The sequence below is a fragment of the Gymnoscopelus braueri genome (assembly GCF_963280865.1).
Source record: "Gymnoscopelus braueri genome assembly, chromosome: 5".
In the NCBI taxonomy this organism is placed as follows: domain Eukaryota; kingdom Metazoa; phylum Chordata; class Actinopteri; order Myctophiformes; family Myctophidae; genus Gymnoscopelus; species Gymnoscopelus braueri.
The window spans coordinates 27,777,305-27,801,236 of NC_137606.1; the positions used below are offsets into that span (position 1 = coordinate 27,777,305).

General features: G+C 39.8%; 1 protein-coding gene across 2 annotated transcripts in view; it reads right to left on the reverse strand.

Annotated features, from left to right (window-relative positions):
- The window catches only part of cadm1b (cell adhesion molecule 1b), a 158,338-nt gene extending 140,493 nt beyond the window's left edge, over positions 1 to 17,845 (reverse strand). For both annotated transcript variants that reach the window (XM_080428576.1, XM_080428575.1), the window contains exon 1: positions 17,769 to 17,845. In XM_080428576.1, the coding sequence (XP_080284702.1) occupies positions 17,769 to 17,844 (76 nt within the window). In that variant the 5' untranslated portion in view covers position 17,845. The remainder of the gene's footprint in view (positions 1 to 17,768) is intronic.
- Positions 17,846 to 23,932: the final 6,087 nt, after the last annotated feature.

The window sequence follows — 23,932 nt, forward strand, 5'->3', positions numbered from 1 at the left end:
TCTGAAACAAAAACATTTTGAGGCCTATTTAAAAATTCTAATGGATAACTAATTAATTGTATGCAATGGATATGCAGAAGGGGTGGAATTTTTCATATCCATTTCAATATTTTTAAATACTCTCTAAGACTGGTAATAACCCTTATAACCTAATATATTGTATTACATAATATGAGGCCTTACACAGCTAAAACAAGATTACTGTGATTGTACTGTACAAAGCCGGTACAAACCCCCTGATTTCACTGCTAAAACTGGTCTAGTTTGCAAAGTCAACTTATAAAAACGTTTTAAAAGTTCTTAAAGGTCGTAGTGCTGCTCAGCCGGATGACAGATGTGGTCCTGCACTTTGTAGAAGTAGCCTATATTTGACCCAGGAAAATGCAATGAGAATATTCATATCGTTGTCCTCGGAGGCTGACTCTCAGACTTTTATGACCGTCATATGACCCTTTCTGCTGCACACATGGGCAAACTGCTGCACCATACTGTAAAAAAATGCAAACAGATGGTTTCCATATCCTCTCACTGGCTGCCACTGTGGTTGACTGGTTAACGGACACTCCTTTTCCAAGTATTTTCACTGTTATTGTAATTGTTGCTGTTTGAGGGCACACCAAACAGTATAGTACTAGACTTTAGAGTCATATATCCCACACCGTAATAATAAACAAAGAAAGACAGCTCAAGGCGGAGAACAATTATCACTTTCTATTCTGGGTTTTTAGAAAACGAGCACTGTCCTTTCTATAATAAGGTAACAATGGTTGTAGAGGTTAAGTTATTGATTAGAGAGGATCCCTTCCTATTCTTCTTCATTTGTATACAGGGATTGTATGGCAGCTGCGTTGTATGGCAGCTTCTCTGAACAGACAAAAACAAAAAAGGAAACAAACTCTGCCCACACCAACATCTTTCGGTGTAGGTACGACTACGACCGATTATGTAGGCTAGAATCATAACCTTGATTATGACCTTGAACGTTGACCTTTCAAAAGTAAATATTCTCATTCGGGCCAGCATATTTATCATTCCCATAAAGATCCATGCAAATCTTGTTGTCTCCGCCAGGCCGAAAGACATGGCGAGAGAGTATGTCCGTCCTGTCCGTCCTGTCCCTGTCCGTCCGTCCGTCCGTCCGTCTGTGTGTCCGTCCGTGTGTCCTGTCCGTGTGTCCTGTCCGTGTGCGAGCAGCTAATCTCCCGCACCGTCGGCCCGGTCGCTCCGAAACTGTGCACACACACTCCCTGGATGACAATTCAGAACCTCTGCCCCTAATTTTTCACATGGGCCTGTTATAGCGCCACCAGGAGGCCGATTTGTGCAAAACCATTTTTTTTACATTACTCCCACAGATTTTATCCAAAAGTCATGCAAATCGGTATACAGTACCTCTATAGTCATGTGATCAAAACGGATCTGTCCGATTTCCCATATTCCATCCTCATTGGCTAAGGTTGGCTTACAAAGTTTGCAGGATTGGTCCGTTTTGAACAAAATGCCTCAAATTATGCACGCAGCTTGCGATTTCTGTGCAATTTCACAAGCACATTCCCACTAGGCCGAGGGACAAATGCCACCCTTTTCACATTGGCCTGTTATAGCGCCACCAGCAGGTCTAATTTAGTAAAACACATTTTTGGAACAAAATGCCTCAAATCATGAATGCAGTGTCTGATTGCCGTGAAAGGCCAAAGAATAAATGGCACCCTTTTCACATTGGCCTATTATAGCGCCACCAGGAGGCCACAATAACGTACCTGACCTGGTGGAGACCTGTGCTCCGAGGAGCACTTTTTCGAGTTGGTTTTGCATCTCTCTCTCTCTCTCTCTCTCTCTCTCTCTCTCTCTCTCTCTCTCTTTATTGTTGGAGTATGTATTTGTATGTATCTATGGACCTTGAGTCTGCAATAAAGACATTCATTCATTCATTCATTCATTCATTCATTCATTCATTCATTCATTCATTCATTCATTCATTCTCTCTCTCTCTCTCTCTCTCTCTCTCTCTCTCTCTCTCTCTCTCTCTCTCTCTCTCTCTCTCTTTCTCTCTCTCTCTCTCTCTCTCTCATTTCTAACAAACGTAAATTAATCAGGTCTTATAGCAACTTTAATTGCAAAATGTCCAAAAGCCAGGACTGGTAATTTCCAGAGAGGGGACAGCTGAGCCTCACCACTGTGGAAAGCTCCTCACCTCAAGGTTACAAGCAGCCTGGCTGTGTGCTGCGCATGAAATACTCAAGGAAGACGTAAGTCTCATTAAGGCCCATAAAGGACATCCCTAATAAAATGCTCAGGCTGACATGCAGGCGCTCTCCAGTGATGGCTGATTAATTGCTGGTGCAAATGAAAGCATCGGAGAGAGAGAGAGCTCGGTGCTGTGCGGCTGTAATTTATCCTCTCCTCTGCTGTCGTGTCCTCACAGCCTGGGGAGATCACCCAAGAAGATGGGAGAAGAGAAGTGTGGGTGCGGGGAGGGCCGAGAGTGCGAGAGAGGGAGCCGTCTTCATAATATGTCGAGAATAACATGTTTAGGGCACCGGTGAGATCATTTGTTTCGATAGTTTGGCTGATAACAAGCTGTATGCGTTGACATCGGGGGGCTTAGAGGGAAGATATTCCACACCAGGTCATAGATTAATAATGATGGCTTCAACACAGGCCATGGGAAGAAATATGGTCTTAGTAAAGATGACCCAAAACATATTCCAGGCAGCCATATATCAAGAGGAGATTGTGCTATTTGGTGACAGCTTGGTTCTATTCTCCATCAATAATCCCACAGATTGTCAAGAAGACAAGACATATAATTCATCATCTCCTTTGGTCACATACCTGTTTATGATGAATTGAGTTCTTTCTAATGCCAAAAGGGTGAATATCCTTGTCATACATAAGGCTCTAATAATGAGTGTGTAATTACCTCTGTAAAATGCTTTGATGTTTTGCCTTTGATTATTTCTGAATCAAGACTGAAATGGATGAATCATTTTGAGAAGAAGCTTTAAGAATAACTGATGATGATGCATGGCTTCATTACAGTAACAGCCAGTACAAACACAGAGATATTGGGTTCCAAGGACAATCTGGGCCAGTATAGCACCCAGATGGGGCCAGACACACAGCTGCCCTCTAACAGTGGTTTTCGGGGGCCTTTCCTGTCATGCTGCTCATGCACGAAAAAAAGAGCAAAGTGAATGGAAAAGTGAAATGCACAGCAAAACCTGGAGTGCTAATTTAACTCTCAAGAGTCAATCTCCACACTCGAGAGAGTTACAACACTCAAGATCTTGCCGTGCAGGAATGGAAACAAGCAGACGAAGGGAGAAAAGCAGGAGGTTCTCTGCGTATTAATGGAATGTTCCGGCATATTCCTCATCATTCCTTCCTCGACAGTATGACAGGCCAGGGAGCACTGGGAGCGCTGAATGGCATCTGTTTGGGAGAGCCGTCTAGAAGCGGCGGTGGAATCGGAAACTACATTCTAACAAGCAGTTCTTCTGAAAAGCTGAAAGAAACACAGCGCCGTGCAAAGGTTTGAACCCTCCACATCACTGATGCATGGGGGAATAGAGGGGGATAAGGGAGATAGCTTTAAAAAAGCTCAGTGACAGCACAAAGAGCAGACTTTTAATACAGCAGCATCACATCGACAGGTTAATAAGGAGAGGCAGTGGGCATAAATATGCCACCGTGGCGTTTGAAACTAGAGACCACTTGTCAGGCTCAACGTCACTATCTGTAGGTCTCTCTGCGGGTGTCGCTGCATCTATAAAAAAGGGTGACATGTCAGGCGGACTGGCGCACGTTTGGCCAGACTGATGATGATTTAAAATGCTTTTGTGGAGGGGGAGACAGCTTGTCTAAAAGGCTTGTTTCAAAGTGTCTGCTATATTGCGTGCTGCATCCCTGAGTCACCTTCAAATGGGCCTCCTCTTGACTGTCTGAAAGCGTGATTGGTCCCATAAATACAGATTCTAATAATTACATCCTTCAAGATCTCCCATCCCCCATCAGCACTTACAGGCAGTTCTGAAACTCCCGAAGAGTAACACAAGCGGGCCTCTGCAACCTTTTGCATATCTTGTCAGACTGATATGTCATTGTGATGACTTAATACTACATGATTACACTATTGTAAATGTCTGATAGCGAGCCTGGCATGGTTGGTAATACACAGCAGTCTAAAGAGGACTGAGATGTTTTTGCCACAGATTGCGACAGTGTTGACGACATGAGAAGTGATGAATATTCCGAGGTGACCTACTCAACACAAAGAGTAATGGCAGGAGGCAAAAACAAACATGCAATTTAGTCTGTGTCTGACGTCCTTATGTGTCTGGGGAGTCATTAGGCATAATTATACACAGTGAGTGGACAAGGAATACCTTGCACCAAAAACATGCCATCCATCACTCTAATAGTTTGTTTACTATGGATTTATCACTTGAATCTTAGGACGTTACAGCAACGCAAGGCGACAATGTTTTCATAATAATGTCACTTAGAATTACCTTATACTTTGATAGGCATGTGCCTCCCTCGGGGACCGCCAACTGTCATTCAATAGTTAGTCAGCCATGGGCTGAACGTGTCATAATATTCACATCATCATGATAATCCTCACTTCTATGATGTTATCTAATCAAGTCAGAGTGACAAGTACAGAACTACTTTATACTTGACTGGTGGAAGGTTTTCTGCAAAGGGTCTGGGGCATTGTTAGTTAAATGAATCAATTCGTACAGTACCTTATTTGCTATCATGGCTTGAATATATCCCTGTGGCACATGCTACACACCTGGAAGATAAGTGCTGCGTGAATCCTACCTCCTCTAGGCCACATACTGTAATCCAGAGAACCAGAGCATAATATCTCTGGCTGCAGGTGTTCAGCCACTAAACAAAAGTAAGTAAATTGAGGTGAAATCATTGCCTACTTAATTAATTCCACCTGGAGCTTTGTTAAAGTACTCTACTGTACAAAGCTTCAAGTCAGCTGACAATGAAAATACAAGATAGCACTCTAGCACCAAACTGGCAGAAAACGATGATTGCTTTTGCTTCAATAGCCACAGAAACTGTATCTAATCAAGGGAAATTACTTGGGATCAATAAGACAACATGGCAGCATGAGTGGGGTTCAGGGAAAATGTGAGACCTTCACTTTAAGCAGCATGAAATGATGCTAGATTCACATTTTCCACATGCACCTCTCTGTGCATTCCAATCATGAACTATACACAAGGAAAAGGAGTCTCCTGCAAGTTAAGATACACAATGGGGTTGGACAGCTAAGTAAACTTAAAAGTCTATTCAACAATATACATCAGAGAAGTGATTTACAGTCTAGTCATTGAAAGCATCAGATCTGTGCATTTGAACCCCTGCAGTAAGGTGAACACAACTCTTGGGAGAAAGACAACTCTTACGGTGCGTTTTAACAGCGGGCGATCAGCGGGCGATCAGGATAGTATTTTCCGGAAGTGCATTATATGTCTATGAGAGCCGGCGACTACTGGCGATAGGGCGAAGTGGGCGGGGGGGCGATGAAAGATGGATTTTCTTTATCTTTTGGACGATGTCGCCCGGGATCGCCCGAGAGTCGCCCGCTGTTAAAACGTACTGTTACTCCCTGATTGTTACTGTAGCTGTCCCTGCATATCCCATGCATTTTATCTTAGCAAATTAGGAGAGTTGTATGTATGAATGTAAGATTCCATTATGTTGAAAGAACTTCAACTGTGATTGGGTGTGCAACTCTTTATATTTGTGTAATGAATGAGGCAAGATATTTGACAAGATATTAAATTATTATTAGATAAATATGTTATACTGAAATTAATGTTTTCATTTATTTTTTAAGATATGTTTTACTGTCTGATGAATAACTTTGCAAGGCTTTTTTTTTATATTGAGTGTTGAGTATGCATATCAACTGTATCATAAATCGTGATTGCATTGAAAACAGATGTCTCTGTGTATACAGTACTACAGACAGTAAATACAGCCTAATAGATTATGTAATCTTATATTACCGTTAACGTTGACAACAAGGAAAGGATTTATATGAATTATAATTCATTGACAGGTCTGGCACTCCCCGAGTCCCCTAACTGCACATAATCTACAGTTAAACGTACCGTTAAGGGGTTAGGGATTTTTTCCACTTTGCGCTACAAAAATTAAAGATCTACAAGATCACAATGCATCACAGCGCAACACGTTGTGAGCTTGTAGATCTGCTATTTTCGGCACACAACACCAAAACTCAACTAAGTATAAATCATCTTTAAGAGTACACAAGGCTAGAAGGAATGGACTCAATGGCAAGAAATGAAAAATGAGATGAATCTATAGCCAGGCTTTCCATCATCCTGATGAGATGGCAAAAGAGGTCAAGACGTTGAATAAACCCTCCAACAAGTGAAGGCCCCATCAACATTCCTGCCATGCACACAGAAAATGACAGGTGCAAATAGAAACACTGTTAAGGACTTGAGGCAAAGATCACCATCCGAATCACACTGTAAATTAATATATGTCACAATCAGGTTATTGTTGGAAAAACCTGCACAGAACTAAATCAAAAGTCCTCATATCCATGTTGCAAAAATCGGTGCCTTGAAATTGTGAAATGATATTAACTTGGTACAATGTCATGTCTTAGGCCTTCATAATGAGACAGAACAGTACATAGTAAAATCCTCATGGACCCTTACAGGTCCACTTGGATCGATTTTTCCACTCCCAGAATTAAATCAACACTAAGGATTTTATTGTGTCGGTAGGGAGTGGGAAACGTGCCAAATTTGTAGCAATAACAATCTCATTTTGAGGCCTTTCAGACCACATGTGGCAAGCAATCAGTTCAGGCCAAAGCTTGCTCATTCGCTCCGATTTCAATAAAGAAATAATCATAATCAAAACAAATGCCACAACTCTGAAATATTAAGCATATGAACCCTAACGTCCCTATTCTAGATATTTTCGCCGATTTTATGTAGAGGGAAAAAAGGTGGGGGGCAAGTATAACGGTTAAGTGGTTCATGTAGTATTTCTATGACACATTACAGGCATTACAGAAAAAGCAATCCCTGATTGATCATCAACTACGGCAACTACTAATATTGTTTTAATGAACTTATTCATGTTATTACAGTAGCTCATTATTTTAAGACTAAAATATATAATTACAATAATCATCATTATAATCATGTTGTCTTATGGATATTCCGTAGGGCCGTCTCAACATACGTTTTCTTTATTTTATTTAACTAATAGGTAATTAGATAGATTTAGGTGTGAGATGAGTTTGAAAGAGCAGTTGAAAAACGTAGTTAAATACTTGAGAGGCAGTACGTAGAGCATTTCTTTAAATATATTTCTTTCTGATCCTTCAAATTTGTGCACACCAGCATCCTTTAAAAAAAGCATGTTGATGAATTATACAGTGTCAACCTTCACTGCACTAAGCACATTTGAATAAATGTAGATTTGGGATTTACTGTAAGATGAGGACAGCATGTCAAAATGATACACAACTACATGCAAATGCACAATATTTTACAACTTTGGAACTTAAAAATTGGGACTTGGGAGATTACAAACTTCCAAGCACCAAATATTCTCCAGTGGCTTCAGTTGATTCAGCACTGAACATTATCGAAGTGCATTTGTGCTGAAATTGAATAATTGACATTCAATTTATAATACATATTATTACACAATAACATACTCACACTCGTAAACATGTTATATCCTTTAGGCAAGCAAATACAAATATTTCTGTTACTCGACTTAATATTTATAGTGCAAAAAAAAACAAGTGACTTGAGGAATAATGGTGCTGTCATAATAAGACATTATGTCAGAATGTATCATATGATATAGCTGGCAATACGACTGAGTAATGTGTAGTGGTATCCTGCTGTATCTCCTAAAATTCATTGGAAAAATAAAAGGGCAGAAAAATAGTTGGTTTTGCCTGGGTATATGTGCACAGAATGGACACAAGAAGAAATACACCATTTGCCCAAATTAATTGGTCTCAAACCAGCAGCATCAGCTATGACATTTGTGGTGAAGATTGCAGAATAGCATTTTGTATGACACTCTTGTTACAGGCACATTCCATTTGACAATCCTTAAGTCTAATTACATCCAAACCAGAATAATCCACCTTCCTCAGTTCCAACCTATTTCTCATGCTTAGATAACCATGCTCTCCAGGCTCAGTAAATCAGCTTTGGCTTTCAGCGTGGCCTTTGTCGCACAGACACATCCCTGCCCTCACTAACTACACCATCTTCCTGGCTGTTCAGGCAAAACTTTATGCTAAACAAAATCATTTACATCTCCCACAGCAGCGTATCTGCATTTTCCAATAAAACCCCAAATTGATGGATGTCACTGTAGTACTCACAGGCAATAACTCCTGCAACTCCCCCAATAACAATATGTTTTGGCTTTATGAGGTCTAGACATGCTATTCTTTTTAATGACATCCCTAGTTAGTCTTCCTCAGAGACATGCTGCACAGACCTATGTTTTGCTTATGCAGACGAAAATGCACCCTCTTATTTGGTAAGTTTAGACCACAGAATGAAACTGCAGCGCCAGCATATATTTTCATCATCTCTGAGATGTATTTCCTTAACACAGAAAGGAACACTTCTATTATAATGTGAGACTTTAGCTTTGCGCCTTCCTCTGACCTGGTGTTTGGGTGGGATGGGGAGATATATACTGTCCTCTCTCTCCACATAATTTGGTGCCCTTGTCAAAACTTTGGGAACATCGCTTTCAAGAATTCCACACACTGCTGTACAGATAATGAGATTAGCTGCAATAAAAATGTCATCAACAATACCAAACACATTATATACAAACAGATATTAAAGCAGGACACGCAGACAGAATCCTGCTTTTACAAAGATGGTTCTCGCCTCTTTGGCCACTGCATGGTGACCTGACCACTGTCTTCCCCTGGCCTACACCACTTGTATTTAAGGCCTTGGCATGTCACAAAAGGTTACAGTAACTGAACATCTTCACGTTTAACCCTTATTTTTTTTGCTTTTGTTTATTTGTTGTGAGTACCAAATAAAAGGCAAAGAGACCACTGGATGTGATTTATAGGTAGAGCAGCTTAAATGTTACAACCATGACAACTGGACCTTGGGCCAGTTGATGGTTTGGCAGTAAGCTTACTTTCCTTGTTAAGTACAGACAGACTGCTATTAGGAAGCCCATGGATCAGGCCCATATTTCCTTTCAAATACATTTACCTGTCATCTTAGATGTAAGCAATGTGACTTTGACTTTCCCACTTCCATTAGCTCTATTGCCTCCCATGTCCCTCTGCAATGCAATGACTCAAGTATGAGAAGTAATCAATAAGCTTCTGGTTTGGCTGAATGGGCATTAGTGCTTGGGTTGCACAGTCTTGATCAGACTGACAATGACAGATGATAGCACTGTATCTGAGAGTAATTAAGATAGGTCTATCGTCAGGATAATAACTCACAAGCTTGATGCCTCCAAGGTGAGCAGCGACATCCTGTCAAACAACAGCTCTCTCTCGTGTAAACAGGATCAGAATTTTCTCATGTGTGACCTTGAGAAGTGTTGTGAGGTTATACCTGCACCAGCTGTTAATTCAGGCACGATATTAACTATATGGCTATATAAGCCTTGCTATACAGTACATTACTGTAAAACTAGAAAATGGGTAAAGGCTGTAAACAGGGCTATTCAACTGGTGGCCCACAGGAAAACGTGAAATGGACCATTGAACAATTCTGAACATTGATTAAATATAATAAATATTAAGAAACATATTCGTTTTTAAAAGCGCACTCACTTCAGAATTCTCCAAAGGAGAATTGTATTCTCTGTACACACCTACCGCCACATGTTACCCGTTTCAGCAAATCAAACTGCAACACACTAGTCTCTTGCCTTAGTCCCCATATACAGTATATATACTGTATATATCACTGCATCTACAGTTGCTCAGATTTGACATTTTGATAAAATATCAATGTCAACTATGACAAACTTAAAAGTGGATATCAAAACAACCAATTCAAAACAGAGTGGACAGTGAAATACATGTTTGTGTCAATCATGGTAGGGAAGGTGATGTGCATGTTTTATGTTATTATATTATCTTTGGGTGACATCTTCAAGCATTTAAATGGGCTTAATTTGGGACTACAGGGAAAGCATTAAAAAGTTATTATTTTCACCGCCATTGCCCAACACTGAGCAAGTCATCAGTCATCATACACAAAGATCATCACTCCTGTGATGTCTTTACATAAACTAAAAGCAAACTTCCTTTGCAACTTTGATGACATCAATCTGCCACAGAGGTGATGCAGTTTGTTCGGGGCCCATTTTCTACTGATGCAGGGGAAACACTTGGATCAACATAAACATATGAATCCAGCTTCTCTCACATATAAAAACAAATACTTGTTGCTGTCAAACATGAATCTTCCTAAGTGCAACTTCTTGCATTAGGAAGTGTATAGGCTAAATACAATGTTTAATTAAGTATATATAAATATATGTACAATATGTGAAAAGAACATAAACTAAATGTTAAATACATTCTATCTATGTCCTATCTATCTATCTATCTATCTATCTATCTATCTATCTATCTATCTATCTATCTATCTATCTATCTATCTATCTATCTATCTATCTATCTATCTATCTATCTATCTATCTATCTATCTATCTATCTATCTATCTATCTATCTATCTATCTATACTGTATATAGGCCTAGTGAACTCTGAACACATTCAGCCAGGTAAGCATGCAGGAGAGAGCCACTCTGACATAGCTGAATGGACACTGCACACTCAAAGTAGTATAATTTAAAATGAATGAGATGCTTTGACATATACTTTGTAACTACCATATTACAGCATGTACTACCATCTTACAACATTAACTACCATGCAACTACCACGTTGGAGCACTAACTACTATGTAATAACATGTTTAATATGATGTAGTGCATTCATTACCATCTAACTACCATGGTACAGCATAACTACCAGGCAACTACTGTACCATGTTACAGCATTTACTACCATGTTAGAGCATTCAATACCAGACCACTTGCTGAGGACAGGCTAAATACATTCGCTTCAACTTATTTTAATTTGAATTACCTCTAAGTAGTCTGTACATTATAATTCAGTTTTATCATTGTGTTTATACCAGTTTATGGAAAAGTAATTGCCCCCCAGGAAAAACTGTACTGTAGTAGTTATTATTTACCACTTTAAAAAGTTGCCATTTTCTGTCTTGTATATGAATATGTCAAGCCTGAAAATATACAACTAAATATTTTGTGTTGTTTCTTTGCACAGTATGAGGCTTCATAGCTACCTCTTGCCAGCATTCCCTAGTGAGACACACATTTCTTCTATGGAAACATGTACATTGTGTACACAGTGTATACCAACTGCTAATGCACTAGTGAACAACAGCATTGCAAACGTGTGACTGCAGAATAAGGTGCATCAAGTGTATATATAATATTGCTTACAGTGTGATATGCCAACAGGAGGGCAGTATGGAGCGATGTGATTTTAAGAAAATGTGACAATACAGTATGGTATATCTATATGTATTTACCAACCCAGTTGCACGGCAAATCCCTTCTGTTAGCATTGATACAAAGTTATTTCAAGAGAAATTATTGTTCAGAGATTCTGTCTCGAGCAGAAAACGGAGGGCCCTCTCGCCCCTCTGGCCCTCAGGTTGTAGGTTCTGGCCTAAAACTGAGCTATGATGGGCTCATGATGGCTGAGGTTGCTCTCAGCAGCTGAATGGATTAACTACAATTTCTTGCTGTACGAATATGCCCAAATATTTGGGATATCTCATGCCTTGTTGGATAAAAATGGAAGGATATAAAACAAATATATAGATAATTAGTATTATTATTCTATAATGCTATGATACTTCAATCTGTGCTGTGAAGTTGGCCTATGTCTTTATCTAGAAGGTGCTGTGCTGAGACAGCTCTGCAACCTTCATTAATGACGGCTTGTGATTGCTCCATCAGCCATGCTAATGTGCACTCTATGCCCCTTCTCAAAACAAAAACAATGTATTTCCACTTTTCTCATCGTGGACTTGATTGTCACAGCCCAGGCAACGTGGCTAATAGAGTGAGGTCTCTCAGATCTAGGGAACGGAGAGAACAATGTCAAATTCATAACAGGGAGACAGCAGCTCTCCTCCTCATTAACACAACACTGCCATGAATGGAGGCTTCTGTCCTCACAATTATAAAAGAGGCTGTCATCAGTCTATCGCTACTAATTGACTGCTACATTTTAACACAGCAATTTTTGTCATCCGTTTTGTCATTCAATGATATTTCAGAAGAAGAAAAAAACATACAAATCTGTGGCTACATTCTGACGTTTTTTTCCCCTCCTGGCTCCATAAATGATACTGTAGTATGTCAACAATAGCTCTAATTTAACCTTGGCATAACAAGTTAATTGAAAGCCCCTCTGTGAACAGAAACCTTGCACTTTCCATGCAGTAGGTGGGCCTTCTAAGAGAGATTGGGTCTTACAGTGAAAATAATTGAAGGCCATGGCTCTCTATGCCTCCTCCAGCATAGCTCTCTATAACCAACATATTACAATGTCAGTCCATGGGCTGCCCTACGCTTTGCTGGCTTAGAAGGACAATAATACAAACAGTAAAATGTCCTTATTTTTTTGCAGTCCCATTCTGACTACCACAAGGTCCTCCTGTGCTCAAATCTATGGCCTTTCTCTGTGAATAAGTGTGAAATTTTAACAAAGCATGTGAACAAAGATCCACCCACTCACATAACCATGGACTGAAGACATGCATCACGATTCACACACAAACACTACAGACACGGTAAACCCTCGTGTTAAAGGTGCTGTGATATTCCCAAAGCAATATATAGTGTTTATAATTTGGTAATTATAATTACCGTTGGGGTATTCTTTGTAACTGTATGTTTGCACACACGTGAAATGTGTCCTCTGCATTTTCCCATCCTATTGCTACTAGGGGCAGTGGTATAAGTCAGCTGTGTAAAGTAACAGAGTACATATACTCAAGTACTGTACTTAAGTACAATTTTGAGGTATTTTCTACTTTACTGGAGTATTTCCAATTTTTAGTACTTCTACTCCACTACATCTCAGATCCAAATATTATACTTTTACTCCACTACAATTATTTGAAAGCTTTAGTTTCTAGTTACTTTGTAGATTTAGATTATTATTACAAAACATGCATTAACCACTTCAGCCCTATACACATTTCAGCCATTTGAAAATAGCCGATCAACTTGTAGATCTGCTATTTTTAAAAGATTTTAATACATTTTAAAACTTGTGAAATGGGACATTCTGCATAATGAGTAGCCTACTTTCTACTTTTGGTACTTGTAGTACATTTTGAAAACAATACTTTTGTACTTTAACTCAAGTCAATTTTTTATTCCAGACTTTTACTTGTAACAGAGTATTTCTACATTGCAGTATTGATACTTTTACTTAAGTAAAAAAATGTAGTACTTTTCCCACCACTGGTACAGCGCTTAGGGAGCAGTTAGGGGCTTATATTTAAGTGTCATGCTCAGGGACACTTTGACACATTGACTGGGGCCGGTACATGAACCTGGGACCTTCTGCTTCCCAGGCAGCCTCTCTACCCACTCAGCTACGGCCGCCCCCCCCCCCCCCCCCAATAACAGGGGTCTCCCTGTCTCTCCAGCTCTTTAGTAAACAGAAAATACATTTCAGGTTGGGATACCAGTTTCATCCAATCAGGAGAGAGAACTCACACAGGATACATGATAAACAAGTGAAATTGGAAGTGATGGAACAAAACTTTTTTTTTTGTTGACAAAATTGGAATTGGAACGCTATCAAATTGAAGCTGATGAATGTGTTCTCTCTCCTGATTGCATGAAATCAGGTGTCCCACCTGAAAACGTATTTACTGTTTACTGTTTACTAAACAGCTGGAGAGACGGGGAGACCCCTGTTACTGAACAAACACTCTATACTAGCAATGACTATTATTTACTATCAGAATATAGAGCTTTAACTTTTTATTCCAAAAAATGTAAAACAATGTTTTGTTTTAACCAAATAATATCACTGACAGCCCCTTTAATGTGATTTGAGTACACTCTGACATCAATGGGTGTTACAGTGTAGCCCCGAATGGGAACCCATTCAGTACAAAAAAATTAAAAAGAAAGAATATCTGTCTTCAGAGATTAGTGTAGCCCTGCCTGAAATCCAGAAGCCTAATATCTCCCTTGGCCAGGGGGGGATTCCCATTTGAATGAGTGGTAGATACTTGGTTCCCCACTAGGGAAGACCCAGGTTCAAATACAGGTGGCTACAAATATATGCACCAAAGGTACACAACGAGCCGGATACAGTATTATTTATCTTGAGGAAATTCTATTGTCAGTGAAATGTTTATAGTAAGTCCCATACGGTTTATTTTATTACAAATGCCAATGAGTCATTTCCTTACATGTATTCCTATGTTGTATTGACTGTCAGTTCTCTGTTAGCCCTTCCATAACTGGGAGATTAGCTGCCACCACATAAAGTAGTACCATGCATTATCTAGCAATTATGGTGAGGCCTATTAAACTGAATTTAATGTCAATTTAATGAGCAATAAATTCAATTTCTTTAAATGGAAGAGAATATTATTGTTACAAATGACACACTATGGTGAACACCACGTATAGGCAATGGAATACTTCACAAGTGCATATATCAGTGGGTCATTAAATAAGAGCTTTAAATCCAACTTGAAACAGAACAATTCCATACAGATAGTAGGGAAGAGATGTTCAGCTTGCAGTAGAGTAGCAGCGTTTATATATTCATGGTACCCTGGCCCTCATTACAGCTGAATCTCCTGCATTCAGCGCCACCAGATATGAAGGAGTGATTGAGCGTACATATACAGTACACAGTAACCCCTAATATGCACTCCAAAAGAGACCGAATGAAAAACATAGATGATCTCTTAGCAATCAAATAACCTAACAGTTTCAAAGCTCAACTCCATCATGAGCAATAAGCACCTCTCAGTCATCCTCGATCATGCAGCTAATATGTCACGTGCTGACTGTCAACCACAAACACAGTAACAAGTGTGTTTTTCCTTTGAGCATCAGTCTTTCAGCAGTGTCTTACGGCTTCATGGCAGGTTGTATTGATCCACATCACCATCACTCAGTCCTGATGAATGAGTTTGAAGAGAGACAGTAAGCAGCATTATGCAACCTCCTGAAATCCTACCATCAGATCACAGCCCATATGTTTTAACACGCCTTGCCCCAAGAGAGAGGACAGAAATACAGTTGTTTTATTATACACAAGCCGTCACTTTCGCAGACAATGCGCTGTGCATGCAGAATGTTGCAAAAGAATGGGCCGACACATGTCTCGCGTTTTCTTGAGATGTTCTAAATCCTATCTTTTCTTCTTGTCTCTCTCCTCATCTCTTTAATTCTCATTTATTTGGTGCCTCTCTCTCTCTCTCTCTCTCTCTCTCTCTCTCTCTCTCTCTCTCTCTCTTTCTCTCTCTCTCTCTCTCTCTCTCTCTCTTGGCAATAAACACCCACTATCCTTTGTCATTCTATACTGTACATACAACCAACAGATCCTGTGCTTGCAGGTGATTTTTATTGTAGGATTATTCTTTCATCACAGCACTGAAACAAAGTTAATTTTGTCAGGAATCAGGATTAACAACAATAACAAGCAACAACACAATATGGGGGAGTTGCCAATGAGTGGTGCTCCCAATGGCAACAAATGAAAGATCTGCAGTCAGTCAGACCATGCCAGTCTTGGCCTGAAATTGCACCTGCCCACACTGCATTCCTTAGTGTATTGTACAGTAGTAGTAAAATATTGTTCACTCCTGAAGGCACTGTTTTATTTGAGTGAGTGCTTAATTCAATTAATATGGTGACAGGGATATGACAATGCCATCAATGTCATTCATCTGCTTTTCAACACAAACCATAATCAATTCAACAAGTGAGAAATTAATCCTCGTATGCAGTGGGCCAAAAAAAAAGTCTGAAACGTGTTTTAACGTGTAGAGCGCACAGGCCATATGCGCGCGCCAAGGCGGCAGGGCATGCACGCAATCAAAAACAGGCGCGCGCGTGTGCGCGTGCCAGACAGATGCACACATTATTCATGCGGACCTGTTGATGGAAGGCGATGCAGATGAAATTGGCTGGGCTTCTATAGCTACGCAAATAATAAATGCTCAGATGGAAAAGTGAATCGTGTCGAATTTCCAATGCCAGTCTCAAACGTGGTATACAACCTATACTGGCCTATATACATTGAAAATAGCAGATCTACAAGCTCACAATGCATGGCAATGCCATGCATTGTGAGTTTGTAGATCTACTATTTAAGAAAATCGTGAAATAGAATGACTTGCAACAGTTGATTAATTTATACCGTATAAAACAACTGTTGCGAGTCTTTCTTTTAACAACAGCAGGAGGAGCATCACATTACGAATTTAAAGCCAGTGCTGACTGACATTTGTAACAGCTTCTGCTGTTTCATTATTGCCAGAGAAAATAGCCTACGTTTTCATCTAAAAAAACATTATGGTGCATGCAACTCTTCACTGTACAGTGAGAAGACAGGCTTATCGGACTATGAAATGCATACATCGGTCACGACGTTATTGCCCCCGGTTCATGCAGTTATATAGTCCAGTCAGTCCGAATACACACACACACACACACACACACACACACACACACACACACACACACACACACACACACACACTTCAAGCTTACTGACAACAGAAGTGAAGCCTGCGGGTTGTTGTATAGCCTACACTGTCTGGCATCTATGCTGCAGTTCTGTGGCTAGAATGCCGCTCACCGCGGGCAGAGGACACTGTGTGAGACCAGAGCTGCATTGCGTGTTTTTCTACAGCGCACCTGAAGTGCAGTCAGACTTCACACATTTTGTCTACAGCGATCGAGTTGTGTGTGTAGACGATAACAAATAGGAGCCCTCAAGCGAAATCCGTGTAACATCAGCACCGGTTTCAAAGAGATTTGAGCTTTTGCAGTTTATAGCCTACCTACACCTCTTCGATGAATTGAATACACATGGACCCCAATGGGCACAAGCCATATGCTTTCTTGGGTTTTAATCCTTTTTAGCACTTTCTGTGCTTTTATTTCGCAAACTGCTAAATAAAGTAGTCAATCAATCAATCAATCATTAAATCAATCAATCAAAAACCTCAATCGCCAAATTTAGCCAAAGGTCTGCATGCCCTCGATTTATCCCACTATTACTTGCAACACTTTGTTACTTGTGCAAATGTGCCGCACTCTGCCTAGGCTACTTTTTATAGCAGTTCTATGTCCGTTATTTATTGCATTAACATCGGTCGCCCTATAAGCTTCCACCGATATACCAAAACGGCAGTATAGCCACGCTGAAGTGCCCTAACTATCTGAAACAATACTATGGAGTAACATACTACACATATGTTGAAGCCAGGCAGGCATATCAGAATCAGAGCCCAGAAAGTGATCGATGCTGTGATTTGAGAGAAGCTGGTGCGCATCCAGCGCGCAAACGCGCCACAACTTCTCCCTTCTTGGTCTCTTGATATATATATAGCGATTCTGCGTCGCAAAGCACCTTACCTTTCAGAAGAAACGCCGCCGAAATCACGAAAACAGACAGAGAAATAGTGAGAGATCCGCTCCCCGTGATCGCCATGTTGGACACCTGCTGGAGACTGTCTGGCGGCGCTAGATCACCTAGAGACGGCCATGGGATGGAGCTGTAGACTGGAGAGAGGCGGAGGGAGGGAGGGCTCAAGCTCAATGGGAACCTTTCGATCATATTAGACAGTTAGTAGGGGGTACTAAGTGAAAAATCGTTACGCAGCGGATAAAAGCATGAAATTTGATACAGATGTCCCTTGGGTCATCCTAAAACATCCTAGAAGGGGTGCCCAAAAAAATCTTAAACAGGAAGTGAGTTATGGACAAAATCCAAAATGGCCACCTAAACTGTTGACCGTTGACTCAAAAGACACCAAAATAATCTCCAAAAAGCATAAAATGTGGCACACATGTCCCTTGGGTCATCCTAAGACATCCTAGAAGGGGTGCCCAAAAAAATCTGAAACAGGAAGTGAGTTATTGACCAAATTGAAAATGGCCGCCTAGTGTTGTCGATTGACTCAAAAGACAACTAAAGAATCTCCAAAAAGTATAAAATGTGTCACACATGTCCCTTGGGTCATCCTAAGACATCCTAGAAGGGGTGCCCAAAAAAGTCTTCAACAGGAAGTGAGTTATTGACTAAATTGAAAATGGCCGCCTACAGTGCTGGCGATTGACTCAAAAAGCCTATAGAATCTCCAAAAAGCATACAATTTGGCACATATGTCCCTTGGGTCATCCTAACACATCCTAGAAGGGGTGCCCAAAATAATCTGAAACAGGAAGTGAGTTATTGACTAAATTGAAAATGGCCGCCTACAGTGTTGAAAGATGATGCAAGATACCTAAAGAATCTCATAAAAGCATGAAATGTGGTACAAATGTCCCTTGGGTGATCTGAACGCATCCTACAAGGGGTGCCCAAAAAGGTTTTAAACAGGAAGTGACCGCCTAAAGCAGTTGACACAAAAGAAAACATAAAGGGACGTCATAAAAGTGTATAATTTGGTACGTACATTGAGTGCTTCTTAATATATCCTAGAAGAGGTTATTTATTTGCTTGTTTATTAAACTTTTTAGGAAGGGACCATGTTGAAGAAATTCTAAATGGCTGTTTAAACAGTTGACCATGGCAGTCTGCATATTATGCAGACTCAATACGACAGGTTATGCAGTGCATAACCTGCCGTATTTTGTAGTCTACCTTCTGTTTTCATTTCTACATCACTTATTCATTTTACTTTCTGCATTATTTTTTTATTGTACTCTTTGAATCTTCTTTATTTATCTAACTCTCTGCATATTCTTATTTATTTTACTCTGCATCTTATCTTAATCTGCATATTCTTATTTTACTCTCTGCATCTTATTTATTTTGCACTCTACATCTTCTTGCTTGTTTTACACTCTATCTTCTCATGTATTTTCTTCTTGATCATTACTGTTTTTTTGTGATTAGTGTTTAGTAACTACATGTATTCATGTGTGCCATTTCGCAATTACCAGCACATTGGCATAATGCTCTGCAAGGTAACCCAGCATCCCGGCATCTACACTTTCTCGAACAGAAGGGCTCAGCTTTGCAGCCACACTTGAGTTCTCTACAAACTTAAGCAGCCTCTGGCAAGAGTGTCCATAAAGGTGTCCACGAATCAGCGACTTTAATCCATCAATATTTGTCAGGAGATGGTAGAGATTGCATAGCTTTCAGGCTTCTGGACCAAATGCCAGATTGGCTGCTCGATTTGACTATTGTAGCAGTGCAGCCCGTGTGGGAGGAGTGTTTTCCATTGAGAGACTATTAAAACTTTTTTTGGCACCCCTTAGATGCATTCAGATCACCCAAGGGACATTTGTACCAAATTTCATGCTTTTATATGAGATAATTTTTTACGAGTGTCTTTTGCATCATCTGTCAACACTGTACACGGCCATTTTCAATTTAGTCAATAACTCACTTCCTGTTTCAGATAATTTCAGGCACCCCTTCTAGGATGTCTTAGGATGACCCAAGGGACATGTATGCCAAATTGTATGCTTTTATGAGATTCTTTAGTTGTCTTTTGAGTCAATCGACAACACTGTAGACGGTGATTTTCAATTTAGTCAATGACTCACTTCCTGTTTACGATTTTTTTGGGCACCCCTTCTGGGATGTCTTGGGATGACCCAAGGGACATGTATGCCAAATTGTATGCTTTTATGAGATTCTTTAGTTGTCTTTTGAGTCAATGGATAACACTGTAGGCGGCCATTTTCAATTTTGTCAATAACTCAGTTCCTGCTTAAGATTTTTTTGGGCACCCCTTCTAGGATGTCTTAGGATGACCAAAAGGACATGTGTGCCAAATTGTATGCTTTTATGAGATTCTTTAGTTGTCTTTTGAGTCAATCGACAACACTAGGCGGCCATTTTCAATTTAGTCCATAACTCACTTCCTGTTTCAGATTCCTTTGGGCACCCCTTCTAGGATGTCTTAGGATGACCCAAGGGGCATATGTGCCAAATGTTATGCTTTTTGGAGATTCTTTTGTTGTCTTTTGAGTCAACGGTCAACAGTTTAGGTGGCCATTTTGAATTTTGTCCATAACTCACTTCCTGTTTAAGATTTTTTTGGGCACCCCTTCTAGGATGTTTTAGGATGACCCAAGGGACATCTGTATCAAATTTCATGCTTTTATCCGCCGCGTAACGATTTGGCCATTTTTTGTGCTTAGTACCCCCTACTAAGTAGCCTACTGGTTCCCAAGCACTGGGTCGGGACCCATGTTTTGGTCACGGGCCGAGTTTTATGGGTCACGAGTGAATGTCAAAACATTAAAAAAAAAAATCAAAGATTTTTCAAAATAATTGAAAATTTATTTTTTTTAAAGAAGTAGTGAAAATAGCCAATCTACAAGCTCACAACGCAGAAGCATTGTGAGCTTGTAGATCTGTTTTTTTGGGTACCTGGCAAACGTCTAATTTCTCAATGTGGTCAATTGAGCTAAAAGTTTGGGAACCACTGTATTAGACTGTGTAGTGACATCTAGGCCTCTCTGTTCATTTATAATCCATGTTAGTCTGACTGAAGGTATACGTTTATAAGAGACACACATCTACGATCTACAGAATGTTGTAAATTATTTGTACATTCTTTATTCTATTTTTATTTTTGACTTAGTTATAAAAGAGCATAGTTACAGTTAGGCATAGCCATACCTACTGTATCCTACAGTAAATTACCAAATCTGACTGTGGCTATTGCCTACTTAGCCTAAAATTTGCTTTGATTTGATTAAAAAAAGAACAAACAAACTTTTGTTTTCCGGTCCCTACTTTGATAGCCTACATTAATTCTGTCCACACCTTAATTTTCTGCTGTTTTGTTATCCTATGTCTGAAAAGGTAAAACAAAAAGAAAATAGAAAAAAAAGTTTGTTTGTCAGAAACAATATGCTATAAAAGCTGTAAAATAATTGTTGAATACAGTGCCCTCTAATCATGGAATGAGGCATTACATTTCCAAATCAGTGCAATTCAGTCCGTATTCTTAGTCACAACACCATTCGGACTTGTGTTGAAACTTTGACTATTGACAAGATAAGATTTCTCTTCATGTCCCAGTCCCTGTAAGTGCAGTCTATTTTTACACCTGATTTCCAACTGGCAAAGGCAGTAGGTACATGGAATCCATCGGAATTAGCCCACAGTGTCACAATGAAGTGTGCATGACACTTAAATCTCATTTCTGTCTAAACAGCACAAAAGCTGCTAATTGCACAATCTATTTCCTGAGAATTCATGTCAGTCCTCATTCCATGGATCAGTAGATAGCATTTAGCACTTCACTTAATGGTGTAGCCATTCCTATCACCTACACTACAGATTGAATTCCACACATCACATTTATTTCTGCATGATGTTATTACCTGTGGCAGTTCTCAAGTTCTGCCTGCCACTCATGCAGTCTCCACAAAGTGTTTTTTTTTTTTACACAACCAGGTTACTTTAATTTTGTCAATGTGAGGGCTTCTGGAAGAAACCCGAATTGATAGGCAATATTCTGTTATATTTCACATTTCCCATTGTATTTTTTCCATATGGGTTGCAGCTATTTGAGGTACAAGTTGCAGCACTTAAGGTAGACTTTTTCAGCAATTTCTGTACTTTTGATACTCCTAACTTTTGTTGTTTGCTCTCCTTCACTTTTGCTGTGTTGGTGATTCACTGCATGGCATTTTCTTCACTCATGAGAATAGCAGGGTTCCTTGGTCTCTCCGAGAAGACGAGCCCATCATTTCTGTGTCCCCAAGCAGGATGAATAATGGATGGGAATAGATCAGATGACTGAACTGATTCATGTGAATTCTCTGTAGTAATGACCAACCATAGCTCCATGTGTATGAGTGTGTGTGTGTGTGTGTGTGCACGTGCAGTGTGTTATGTTTTATTATTTTATTGTGGGCGAAGTAGCCGTGCAAAATGAGTAAGATATAGACTAGATGAGACGTCAAATACAGGTGACCATCATCAACAGACAGTGAGTATTCTACTTGATTTAGTGAGAAAACTAGTGAAACTAGTAGAATTTTCATCAGGCGTTTCTCTGCTGTATAGTGAATATTTGATTAGAACTACAATGGCTTTTAAATTAAGATTTCTTTCCCCCTTATAAAATCAATCAAATTAACGGAAATTGAATTATTTTAGGTGGTAATCTATTTAGGCAATCCATTCTCCATGAAAATGTATTCCTCCTGTTGTGAAAGGAAGAATAATTTAATCAGACCTTTGTAAGTGATCCCCAATAATAATAATTATTATAAACTTTATTTGTATAGCAAGCTCAAAGTGCTTTACAGAGCAAGAATACAATGTAACAATAAAGCAAAAAAAAAGAAAAATGTACCGTAGCTTCATAATAGAGCTGGTAGGTATACAGTATGTAAAATGCAATTTGATTCACGTCATGTGTATACAAATTCAGGAGAATGAAATGCACAACATAATATTGTGTACATCATTGAAGGTAGCATACAGCCTAATCATTACAGTTGTTTGTTGGAGTCTCTGTGCACATATATTCTTCCCCTATTCACACTATCAGAAAATCCTTATAAACAGTACATATCTTTTGAATAATTAGCTTCAGTACTGAGCAAATCTTCAAAGTACTTTAATTGGTAAATGGAGAACACTATTTTCTACACTACGCTATTTTGAGGGAAACTGGACACGATTTTGGGGAAAACAGGGAACTATTTTCAGAACTGCCTGGGCACTATTTGGGGAAGAACTGGGCACTATTTTGGGAGAACTGGGTACATTTGGGGGAGAACCGGGCACTACTTGGGGAGAGCTGGGCACTGGGAGTATGACCATATTCCCTGTTTTACATTATAAAACCCATTTCTAGTCACTCATGAACAATGGAGCCATTGTTTGCGATCAGTGTAATCAGTGTAATAAGACTGACTGGTGGGGCAGTTATCCAAATTCAGTTGAGTGCCTCACCACTCAATTTTGAGTGGCCTACCAAACATCAATGCTTCTTTGTTTAGGAAGAAAAGTGCTTTCGGACAATACAATATGCAGATTCAAGATTCAAAGACTTTCTCATGCTCATGAGCAGTGAAATGCATATCCACATTCTGTGGACAACAGTTCGAAACTAGAAAAAGTGCTCCTTGGAGCACAGGTCTCCGCCAGGTCAGCTAGGTTTTTGTGGCCTCCTGGTGGCGCTATAATAGGCCAATGTGAAAAGGGTGCATTTCTTCCTCGGCCTAGTGGGAATATACTTGCAAAATGTAACTGAAATGGCATTATGTTCAAAACAAACCAATCCTGCAAACTTTGGAAGCCAATCTTAGGCAATCAGGATGGAATATGGGAAATCGGACAGATCCGTGTTGATCACATGACTATAGAGATACTGTGTACCGATTTGTGTGATGTTTGGACAAAATCTGTAGGAGTAGTATCAAAAAATATGTTTTGCACAAATCGGCCTCCTGGTTGCGCTATAACAGGCCAATCTGAAAAGGGGTTCTGAATTGGCATCCAGGGAGTGTGTGTGCACAGTTTCGCAGTGACCGGGCCAACAGTGCCGGAGATCAGCTGCTCACAGACAGAAGGACGGACGGACGGACGGACG